Consider the following 10,525-nt stretch of genomic DNA (forward strand, 5'->3'; position numbering starts at 1 on the left):
GAGTATGCCATAAATATCAGGTAAATGTAATATGATATGAAAATGATGACATTACTAACATTTATTCTTTCTGTAAGCGCACTGTATGAGGCATAGACTGTATATATACAGTCTATGGTATGAGGAGCATATGATACAACACAAGGCCCATCTGTCTTGCCTTTGTTTTTGTATTACAGTGTCATCCTCAACTACAGCAAGTGTATTATTACCAGAGCACCAACCTGTGCTGCCGGCATTGGCAGATTGCTTCCTCTGGAGGCTCAGATTGGGGCACAGCGGCGTGCCAGTCAGGCTCTGCCCGCCACCCGATCTCTCCCCCATCTCCGTTTACTCTTCACCACAAATCTACTTGTGAGCCATTCAGGGCCATGAAATATTGAGCAGCCGGAGTTTCTGTTTCACAGAGAGCAGAGACAGAGAAGAGCAGAGGAGAGAGAGAGAGAAAGAGAGAGAGAGAGAGGGGGGGGGGAGAGAGAGAGAGGAAAGAGAGGGAAAGAGAAGAGAGGGAAAGAGAGAGAGACTAAGAAAGTAGGTGGAGGGAGTTAGAAAGAGAGAGAGAGAGAGAGAGAGAGAGAGAGAGAGTGGAGGAGGAGGAGGCGGAAGAAAGAAAAGCTGGATAACAGCAGGCTAGATGGAGAGGTGGTGGTGCTGGGTAGTAAAAGCACGAACGGGGCTGGTTCATGGAGGTGGAGGAGGATCACGCCAGAGCTGACTGGTGAGTAGGCTACCACAGCAAACAAAACAAAACACCAGACATGGCAAGGCACCACACGGAGGCTTGATCACAGCAGGAGTCTTTGGCTGCGTGTGAATGCCTGTGGGACTCTGTGGGAGGTTTCCTGGAATGTTTTCTCTTGTAGTGGTGACTAAATCCAATTGAGATGGTTATTGGGGCTGTACCGTTTACTCTGTGATCCATTAGTAGGTGACCTTACTGTGAAGGAGTGAATAATAAGTGATGCCAGAGAGTAGAATGAATAGTACTCATCAAAGTTAATGGGTGCTGCATTGTTATTGCTCTTGTGACTGGTCCCTGGCTAATGAGGCACCTTCTTCTTGTTTACAAATTTGTCTGATGATTTGTTGTTTTTTTTTTTTTTTGTTTCACACACACACACACGCAAACACGTACACAAACACACGCATGCATATAAATACAAATGCACACACACACATGTGTGTATACACACACAAACACACACACACACACACACACACACACACACAGACACACACACATGCACACACACACACATGTCTGTAACACAGTAAACTGGTGACAAACTCCTTAAGAACACGATGTCAGCAGATTCGTCCTGTCTGTCCACCTCCAGTGAGCCCACTGATGACACCTTCTCACCAGGTTAGACACACAGACGTTCTCAACCTCACCAGCTAGCACTGTCACAGTGGGAAGTTCTGCACTAGCAACGTTTGACAGATGTTTATTGCTCCAAACAGATGTTTATTGTGGTTTATTGCATAGTTCTAACAAAATGTCTGGGAGTTATGATAAAACATCTTGAAATTGACATTGGCATCCTCTTAGCTTTGCTTATATCTTATCACCTTCAGCTAGCTCAGGTACAGAGATACAAGGACCCATCCCACTAAACCTATGAATGGAATACGGAAGATTGCTATGATGTAGGTGACCAAAGTCTAAGAGTACTTCAGGTGGAACTATTTAATCTTATTTCCTCAAAATAATAAGAGAAAAGCACATAGGTTTCAAAATGTTCAAAATTGAAGACAATCAGTGAAATGAATGAACATACAGAATCTCCAGTTTTACTTTTGTCTTGAAATGCATAACTAAATGTGCATAAAAATAATATCCTGCTCTCTGATTAAGTGGGGCACCCCTACATTTGAAGTAATTTTACAGATTTGTACATTTTATGAAACAAGTCGTTAATAGGTGTTAAGGTGTTAATAATAAACGCATTGGTTACCACACACAAACCAGTTAAAGCGCATAAGAGTCTATCAACAAATTAAGGAGCTCTTCACACACATTAAGCAATGTTTCAAGGAATATGTAAATCAATAAAACTTGCATTTCCATGAATTTTGTATGTTTTGTGTTTTACAGTGCACTTTAGATGACCAAACAGATTCATGCCTACATTATTTTTTAATCCCGACTGTATTATTTATAGGTCTCAGTTCAGCTGGGGTTTTATGCGGCCTTCGGCGACCTTAATTTAATACCTGTCTGCACCATCATCTTTTAGTTTCACTTTATTTATGTAGTGGGTGCTCTCACACAAGGTGGCTGGCTAGGCTTTCACAAACTGCCGATTCCAGCCCTTGCTAGCAGCACAGTATGGAGTATTTTATCAACGCCATCTCCACGGCATCAGGTCATCAGCTGGCATGTTCACAGTGAAGATAATAACATAGATTTATTGATAAAGCCAAGTCAAATTAGATTGCAGGCCAGCTGTCGTCACATCTGATTGATCGCCTTTTTATCAGTTAATTCCCCATGACTACAAATGCATTATAAATGCATTTGTTTTTTAAAGACACGGACAGGACTGACGTATTAATAGCTGTATAATATATATATATATATATATAGTGAATAATTGAGTGGTGTGTGTAAATATGTTTTTCATATGCAAGGCACATGATGTGCACACGTTCTGCAGTTACAGTAAAGGCAGAATTAGTCACAGGAAAATCATAGCTTTGTTGTGTGTACATAGGACTCTTTCATGCATTTAATTTGTCTCCCCATTCCTTATTTGTTTTTTGTTACACATCTTGCTCTCCTCAACTCCACGTATCAGTGTTTATAGAGGAGGATTGTGACAGTGTGGCACAGAGTGATCCACAGAATGATCCAGGAGATGCCACAGACTGCATGATGGAGCAGTATGAACACAACACTGCAAACCTGAGCGGGCCACAACAGCCTACAATATTCACCTTTTCAAAGAGTAATTACACAATTTTACATTAGTGCTGAGTTCTTAGTCTGTGTGTGTGTGTGTGTGGTGTGTGTGTGTGTATGTGTGTGTGTGTATGTGTGAATGAGTGTGAGAGAAAGAAAGAAAGAGTGAGTGAGAGAGAGAGAGGAGGAGATTTAATTTACATAACTGTTGAATATTTTTCGGCATACAATAATTATCTGCATATAACAGACTGCACAGTGACTCAGTGACTGAGACCAATGCCAGAAGCCAAACGGCAGGACAAAAGCCAGGACAATTGACCTGTGTTCGTTTCCTCCAGAGAAAGTAACAGAGCCCTGCTGGTACTGCATGATGTCTCTGCTTCGCGAGGACCTGAACCTGAGTCAACCTCTGGTGAGAATTGAACTCATGTAGATTAGATTGAGTTATGTTCTCTGTCCTGCGTCACATGTGTGCAATTATTTTAACAGGCTAATGGGAAATGCTCCTGACTAAAGCAAACTGACTAACTGATTAACACAGACGTCATCTTTAAAAGCAACTATTTATAGAGTGATGAGTAATACCAAAGTCATTACTGTGTGTTTTAACTAGGCAAATACGTATGCACAGCATACTAAGCTAACTAAGCACATTATCACGCTGCCAGGCAATTTTGATCAGAATTGATCACAAGAGGGCATCCTCACTTGTGCTGTGCTCTAGCTGCAGTTAGCAGGTGATGGCTCCTCACCGCCCCCTGGTGGCAAAAGTCCGAGCTACCAGACAGACCCCAGGCCCCACTTTGGGATTCCCAACTCGTCGCGCTCCACGCCCTTCCCTCTGTGGGGCAGCAGGGGGCCTCGTGAGTTTAGGAGGGAGGAAGAGGAGGAGGAGGAAGAGGAGGTCTGCATGTGTCCTCACTGTAACCTGACCCTTCCACCGGACACACTGCGCTGGCATGAGGTACGTGGATCCACACACACACACACACATAGCATAAAAAACATACGTACACACAAGTATTAGATAGATAGATAGATAGATAGATAGATACTTTATTGATCCCCAAGGGGAAATTCAAGGTCTCAGTAGCATACAGACATCACACACAACATGCACTTACAGCAGAAATGGTAAATATAAGTATAAACATATAACAAAACTCCACTGTACAACAGTAGAAGATAAGAAAAACTAACAAGACTAAATATACTATATAAATTAAACAAAAAAATCCAGTGTGCTTGAGGGTGATCAAGCATGAGACGCTTGCAGTGACAGGGCCAGGACTGGCCTGTAGTTCTGTGTGCATGGTGAGGTGCTCAAGAGAGTGAGTGTCATGGTGAAGGTGCAAAAAGTAGTCCAACAGTAGTCCAACAGTGCAACAGTGTAAGAATAAGGTCTAGAGACCAGCATAAATAATATGGACAAATAAGAAAGTAAAGTATAATGTAGACAAGGTAATATAAAAAACTATGTCAGGGCAAGAATAGGTTGAGGCAATAGGGTTACAGCCATTCAGTATTGTAGCAGAAGCCATTGGTCATGTGTGCTAATATAGCATGCAAAACAGTGTAGCAGTAAAACAGTAGTAAAAACATTAGGCTGTGGACAGTAGTAAAACAGTAGTGAGCAGTCAGTACTCGAACATGGAGAGGGTGGAGAGGCAGACAGACTATGCGGAGAAGTCTATCTCTCCTCTTCCCTTAAGTGAAGCATTGAACAGTTCAATGGCCCTGGGGACAAATGACTTCCTCAGTCTGTCTGTTGTGCAAGGCAGTGAGCGAAGTTTCCAGCTGATCAGGCTCTTCTGCTTTAGTGTTGTGGAGTGGATGACACTCATTATGCACTGGCACAAGCACAAACACATACACACGTCACGCATACACACGTGACACATACAGACATACTCTCTCTCTCTCTCTCTCTCTCTCTCTCTCTCTCTCAAACAGACAGATACACACACATAGACACACACATACACACACGTGCACACAGACGGACACACGCACACACGCACACAGGGTCTCTATGCAAGATTAAGTTGTTCTTCGTGCACGTTACATAGCCGTGAAAAGTTGTGGGTAACACTTTTTTTGAAGAGGTGTACATAAGGCTGACAGGGCACCCTCATAGCCATGACAAGAGCACTGTCATTTCTCTCTCTGTTTGTCTTTGTCAGGCAAAATGTTTATTATTTGAAGGTCTGAAGAACACAACAGCAACAAGTGACTGACCTCTGGTGCGCAGACACTATTTATCCATTGGAAGATCTTTTATCTAGGACAATGATTTCCAAAAGAGACTACAGCTGTGCAGACCATGGTTAAGTCTTTGATGTCATATCAACATGCTACACAGACCATGCAATGACTGCTGACATTAGGTCATAGACCTTTGAGTTTGAAACCTCCTGCATCTTGCCGAGAAAGATGAAGAATGACACACAATTCCAAGAGACACTTTTGAAAGCTTGGATTTCTGTAAGCGTTACAGTAATGTGCAATGTTGTCAAAGCATAGGCCTACTTTTAATCAAAATCACATATTGCTACCTCTTTCCAACTTCACTAGGATTCACATAACAAAGCCCAGATGTTTTATGATATTCCTGTTTTATTTAATGTCAAGGGATCAACTCAGTAAAAGGCATCCTCATTCCATTATTTCCACTGTTGAAGAAAAACATGTTAGTGTTTGTAACGTCAGATTGATCAAGTGTTTTAAAGATGGGCTTACATTGTGAAAGAAAGCCACTCACTTTCAAAATGTCATTAGAAATAATTTGTGAATAAAATTGTCTCTACCATGAATCATAAGAAGATTGTAACCCTAACATTTTTTTGTGTGAAAAATATTAGCCCTACATATTAAGAAATATATCATTGAATAGCCAAAAAAGCAATACATTATTTCAAAGTTATTTCAGTTCATGTCATGTCATGTGTGTGTGTGTGTGTGTGTGTGTGTGTGTGTGCACACGTGAGTGTGTGCTTGTATGTGTGTGTTCCCCCACTGCATAATTAATTCTAGTGCCTTTACACTTCTTAGATATGGGCTATGTCCAGACACTGGTGTGTCTGTCAATATCAGTCTTTTCTAGTTTTTGCTACATATTATTTACTCCATGATACATATTACACTGCAAAGGAAAATATAGGGAATATATTGCCATCCAGTGGTGAATAATAAGTATTAGGCTACTGACTGCTTTTAAACTGCCAGCTGTTTGAAATTAAAATTATGAAGTAACTAATAACATAAGTTACTAATACCATTAAATGTATTTATGACATTCAATCAAGGTGTCACACCAACCCCTATACCTAAGCAAGTAGTCATAAGATGATGGCAAGCAGCAAAACAGGACAAATTCAAGTCAAATCAAATCCCTAACTCTGGGCTGTAGGACACTTACTGGATCTGTTCCTTGCTATTTGAATTCCATGATCCAGCTTTATATTCCCAATCGCCCACTGCGGTCCTCTGATGACCATCTGCTAGCTATTAACGCTAGGTAAATATTGAAGACTCTTTTCCTTGGTGATTTCTAGGTGGTAGAATGAGTTGCCTAATGTTCTGCGTTCCTGCCATACTAGTTAGTCAAGAGGGGTCTAAAGACTTGATTAATTAGAATTATGGTTTGTATATATATTTTTTTATTTTTTTATTTTCATTATTGATTTGATATTGTTGTTGACATTTTTGTTATTATTACTATTTTGCTTAATGTATCCTTACAAGAAAACTGTTAATTTCAACTATTGCAATGTTCATATTCTGTAAGTGACTTTGGACAAAAGCATCTGCTAAATACAATATCCATAACCATAAAACAATACATTGTAAAAAGAAAAGCGCAGCAATATGCCAATTTAAAATAAATCATATTGTTTTATATGCAAAACTGCCAGGTAAAGAAAATGTTCACAGATTGAAGACAACCTACCATCACAGGTTTGATCTGGTCTTTCTCACAGCTGAACACAAAACATAAAATTAAAAGAATGTAAGAAATTATTATAATTATAATTAAGAGAATGTATTGTGATTTTAGCATTGCGAAACAGAATCTATACATGAGAAAAAGAAAAAAGTAAAACAGTCTTGTACATATTAGAATGTTGTGACACAACAATGACAGGAGAGTTCTAATCAGTTCTATTCAAAAGAAGCAGTGGGTCGTGCATCACAGAGGATATTTATGAAGTGTCACGACTGTTTTAAAATAACTATTCACTCATAATCCACCCTAACTCAGGAAATGGGTTTATTCAATTTAGGCTGATTCAACAGGGACTTCAAACCTAATTTAGGAGCAAATAAAGTTTCCATAAAGATATGATCTTTAAACTGGAAGAGGAATTGAACGTGACCTGGCGAGGATGAGTCTATGCGCGCCGAGTGAGAACATCACTCCTGAGCAGGAAGAGGCTGGCACCCAGGAGGAGAGTCGTGAAACTCCAGACCCAGACAGCAGCGCGGAGAGATATGAGCCCACTGCTGACGTCAGTACTGCGGATGAGTCACCGGCGTGTCACTGGGACCTGCTGCCTGACGTGTGTCTGCATCACGTGCTCCGGTGGGTGGGCGATCAGGACCGTGCCCGGGCCTCCCTCGTCTGCAGCCGCTGGCACCGTGCCACGCGCTCCCCAGCGCTCTGGCGCCGCCGCCGTTTCTGCTTCATGGGCCGCACGTCCAAGAGCCAGCGGCCTGAGCAGGAGATAGCGGTGGGGTACGCACGCTCACTGGGCGCCTTCCTGGAGGAGCTGGAAGTCCTGGTGGTGCTGCCGTACAGGCGCATGGTGACAGTGGCCCGGAGGATCCAGCTGGCACTCAGGGCGCTCTTCCTGGAGCTGTGCGGCGCCGGTGCTCGACTGCGCTCTTTCTCCGTCAGGAGCCTGGACCTGCAGCAGGACGTGTGGACGAGAGGGACGCGCAACGCCGTCGTCCACTGCCTGACGCACTTCCTGGGCCACATGGCATCTCACCTGCTTCACCTGAGGCTGTGGGGCTGCCGGGCCACTCTGCCACATGGGCTGAGGATCCTGGAGACCGTGGCCAGGGCGCAGCAGCAGCACCTTGCCTGCACGGGCTCTATGTCCGGCGGAATCGTCTCTCTGGACCTGGAGGGGTTCTTCTCGGCCGACGTGCCCATGCACAGCCATCAGGCATTCCCACGCCTCATCAGTCGCTTCTACAGGCTAGAGTGTTTGATCCTCAGCTACAGCTGTGTGTCTGATGAGCTGCTGAAGGCGTTGGGGTCGAAGGTCAGAAGGTCAGGTCTGAAACTTCTGAAGCTGAAGTGCCATTACGAGGAGCCACACTCTCAGGTGGTATGTGGGTCCGCCTGGTTCTCACTGGTGCGGAGCTGCCCTGAGCTCTGTGTGGAGGTGGACATCGAGGGGGTCACCAACATAGACAGACTGCGGAGGATCCTGCTCCCTGATGTCCCTCTGTCCTCCTTCGCCATGTCAGAGTGCAACTTCAGTGAGCAGGACATCAGCCCCAAACCCATATTCAGAGACATACTACCACGCTACTGCAGCCGGCTACAGGTAGGCTTGGGAAATTATGTAGGCCTATGTTAAGAAACATGACTATCATTTGATGTACAGTATATGTTAGGAAACATGACTATCACAGTCTTTTAAAGTTGGAACACCACCTTCGAACTTTAAAAGACTGTTAAATGACCTATACATTATGCACCAATAGGATAGGATTATGCAAAAGGCACGAAATGGTGAAAAACGTGCTTTTTTTTTAGTTTAAACATATTTTCATTATATCTCTTATGACTTAACATAACATAACATAACATAACATAACATAACAATGGACAATAGATGGACAGAGATGAACAAACAGCTCTGATTTGTCATACAATCATATTGTCCCTCGTCCACAAACCCTTAATTGAAAGTGTACATTTAGCCAAGTGCAGTGAATTTATTTAATAACAGCTGATACACTTACACTGGTCTAATGAATAGTATTTGGAAGATGCTATTAAATCCCGGAAATCCCCTGATGTTAAAAGGCATAATAGTGTTTTAATACATTAACCTATTAAAACAATAGCACACATAGGTCTGTGTAGTTAAGTATAAAGTATCAATTGATTAGACTACTTCTAAATATTAACAAAATGCACTCTTAATAGGCCCTACATTGTCAATGCCATAAACAGGCACTCTATAAATGGTAAATAACATCATGGCTCTTCGACACCATTATGTTTGAGAGCAGGTCTTGTCTGTGGAAATCGATAACTGTTATGAGTCCGTGGACAGGGAGCTACTTGATCTACTGATGATGTGCAGCCAGTTGCACACCCTGGTGGTCAATGCCTACCTGGACATCAGCTTTGTGGAGCAGGTGCTTGAGTACTGCCAGGAGACCAGATGCCCTCTCAGGAGCTTTGATGTAAGTCAATCAATCAGCCGTGACATGAACATCTGAAAATGAGAGAGAGTGTGTGTGTGTGGTGGGGGGGGGAGATAAGAGGTGAAAGAGGAAAGGAAAGAATGCTGTGTCTGCTGCTATAAATGAGTCAGCAGTGTTCTAAAGATTCCAGATTTAAAATGTAGCCAAATCCAGATTTAGAAAAGGTGTTTCTCCCTACTCCATTTAAATCAGTTATTGTAGTCATTGTACTTCAGACTGAATGAACTATAGGCTACAAAGTCGCCCGATGTAATTCAACCAGTCTGACGGCAGTGAGTTGGTTTTGGTTTTGCACAGGTGAAGGTGTGCTACCTCAGCGCAGGAGACAGCCACGAGGAGAGTGAGGAAGAGAGGCTGGAGGAGCTCATGTCCTTTTACAGCCACTTCACACACCCAGAGCTCCAGCTCTCAGTTGAACTCTTCCCCATTAAATGACTTTACAAGTGGATCGAACATAGATTTCTATGATGAGTTCATTTTTCCCCCTTATCACCACCACCAGGAAGCCTTATTTTACACAGCCATAGACAGGGATTGCTAAGCAGAATGCATAAGCAGAAAAGCCTACATTTAACATCATATGCTGTTATATTTACCGTACTGGCCTAGGTGCACATGTGAAGATGGATATTTGTTTGCTATTGTTGTATCAGCTAGGCTACCCTGTGCACCCAAAGTGTATTGGCCTACCTGTCAACAGTATGTTCATACATACAGGCCTACCAGTTTACAGCATCACACAATAAATAGGTCAACAGATAGGCCTCACCCCTTCATTGCAGATTCATAGACTACAAAAAAAAAGGTCTATATGGTCTATTCGTCTCTAACAGTTTCTGGGGTTTCAAGCAAAATATATATTCCATCCCCCAAAAAATGCACATAAAAACCCTTATCGGGACATATTATCTACAGAAATCTACTAATTTATCTGATAGAAAAAAAATGTCATCAGCACAACTGTTTGTGCTTTGATCAATCCCATTTCGATTCAGTGACCTTGTAGTTCCGTTAAGCGGCGACATTATTGGCTATTGTAATGTTTTAATATTAAGTAGTAGGTGCAATGGTAGAATAACTTATGGTGGTAGAGGAAGTTGGCCAATCGCCTATCTAGAAGCTTAGTTCTAACGTCATTATTCATGAGTGTGGGGCCACCACGCCATA

General features: G+C 42.5%; 1 protein-coding gene across 1 annotated transcript; it reads left to right on the top strand.

The window, feature by feature from the left end:
* Positions 1-7,089: 7,089 nt before the first annotated feature.
* On the top strand, positions 7,090-9,811 carry LOC121709388 (F-box only protein 39-like). The gene is made up of 3 exons (XM_042092708.1): positions 7,090-8,466; positions 9,161-9,337; positions 9,656-9,811. Exons 1-3 carry the CDS (start codon positions 7,294-7,296, stop codon positions 9,791-9,793), a joined length of 1,488 nt encoding a protein of 495 aa, XP_041948642.1. The 5' UTR covers positions 7,090-7,293; the 3' UTR covers positions 9,794-9,811.
* The last annotated feature ends 714 nt before the right edge of the window (positions 9,812-10,525 follow it).

Source organism: Alosa sapidissima, chromosome 5, assembly GCF_018492685.1.
Source record: "Alosa sapidissima isolate fAloSap1 chromosome 5, fAloSap1.pri, whole genome shotgun sequence".
Classification (NCBI taxonomy): domain Eukaryota; kingdom Metazoa; phylum Chordata; class Actinopteri; order Clupeiformes; family Clupeidae; genus Alosa; species Alosa sapidissima.

Excerpts from the sequence above, each read along its gene's own strand:
- LOC121709388 (XM_042092708.1), top strand. The coding sequence starts at position 7,294 with ATGAGTCTATGCGCGCCGAGTGAGAACATCACTCCTGAGCAGGAAGAG. Across the intron at positions 8,467-9,160 it reads GCTACTGCAGCCGGCTACAG|GTCTTGTCTGTGGAAATCGA; the intron begins GTAGGCTTGGGA and ends GTTTGAGAGCAG. Across the intron at positions 9,338-9,655 it reads GCCCTCTCAGGAGCTTTGAT|GTGAAGGTGTGCTACCTCAG; the intron begins GTAAGTCAATCA and ends GGTTTTGCACAG.